This window comes from Amphiura filiformis, chromosome 3 (genome assembly GCF_039555335.1).
Source record: "Amphiura filiformis chromosome 3, Afil_fr2py, whole genome shotgun sequence".
Lineage (NCBI taxonomy): Eukaryota > Metazoa > Echinodermata > Ophiuroidea > Amphilepidida > Amphiuridae > Amphiura > Amphiura filiformis.
Window position 1 is genome coordinate 80,918,071 of NC_092630.1, and position 811 is coordinate 80,918,881.

Genomic DNA, 811 nt, shown 5'->3' on the forward strand with positions numbered 1-811 from the left:
TGAGAGAGGCTGAATATTGCGCATGCTCAGGTAAGGAATTCTCATTATATGGACGTTCCCTTGGGTTTGAACGGTTTGTGTAACAGTCTTAAACGATGGACAGAGAGTATCAGTTTGTGAATGAGGACATCATATAAGTTCGTTGTACTACCTTGTATCATGCATGTGTGTATGTATGCAACTGTGCCGAATTCGGCAGAAATGCGAAGTCACGACATGACTACTACTCACTGTTGGTTTTGATTCCTTCCATAAGCTCATCTTTGGTTTTCTTATCATTTCTATGACTGTCAAGAGTTAACAGAAATTTCAGTTGTGCCAGATTTAAATCTGGATTTTTCTCTAGGCCTTGTTCTTCTAAGTTATCGGAAGGCATTTTTCTCTTCGCGTTGTCCTTTTGTAATCTGCAAATGGCTGACCAGAATTATATCATATCTGATCACACTCATGCCAGAATATCGATCAGTTATTGAAACTATTGGGCGTATGATTGGGCGTAATCTATTGTTGTGACTGAAGAGGGTGCAAGCACGAATCCTGCGTTAATATGCCCAGACACTGATTATGCCCCTGATTATCATTATGCCTGGTCCTGTATCCCAACGCTCTGCAGGGTCTATTGTTCTATTGTTTCCGATTAGAGCGCTGACATATTGGAAAATGTTGCCAATCAATATTCATGAGAGTGTACATTCAACGTCCAGTTTGCGAAATTGGGTGAGTTGTGTTTGGTAGGTGTGAAATACATCTGACTGGGCGTTTTAATTACGTAACGAATAAAGGCATTGACATCATCGAATGCTGCCCAGTG

General features: G+C 40.8%; 1 protein-coding gene across 1 annotated transcript in view; it reads right to left on the minus strand.

Annotated features, from left to right (window-relative positions):
• The window catches only part of LOC140149248 (26S proteasome non-ATPase regulatory subunit 6-like), a 41,501-nt gene extending 41,066 nt beyond the window's left edge, over positions 1 to 435 (minus strand). Inside the window, exon 1 of the mRNA XM_072171485.1 lies at positions 232 to 435. Coding sequence (XP_072027586.1) covers positions 232 to 376 — 145 coding nt within the window. The 5' untranslated portion in view covers positions 377 to 435. The remainder of the gene's footprint in view (positions 1 to 231) is intronic.
• Positions 436 to 811: the final 376 nt, after the last annotated feature.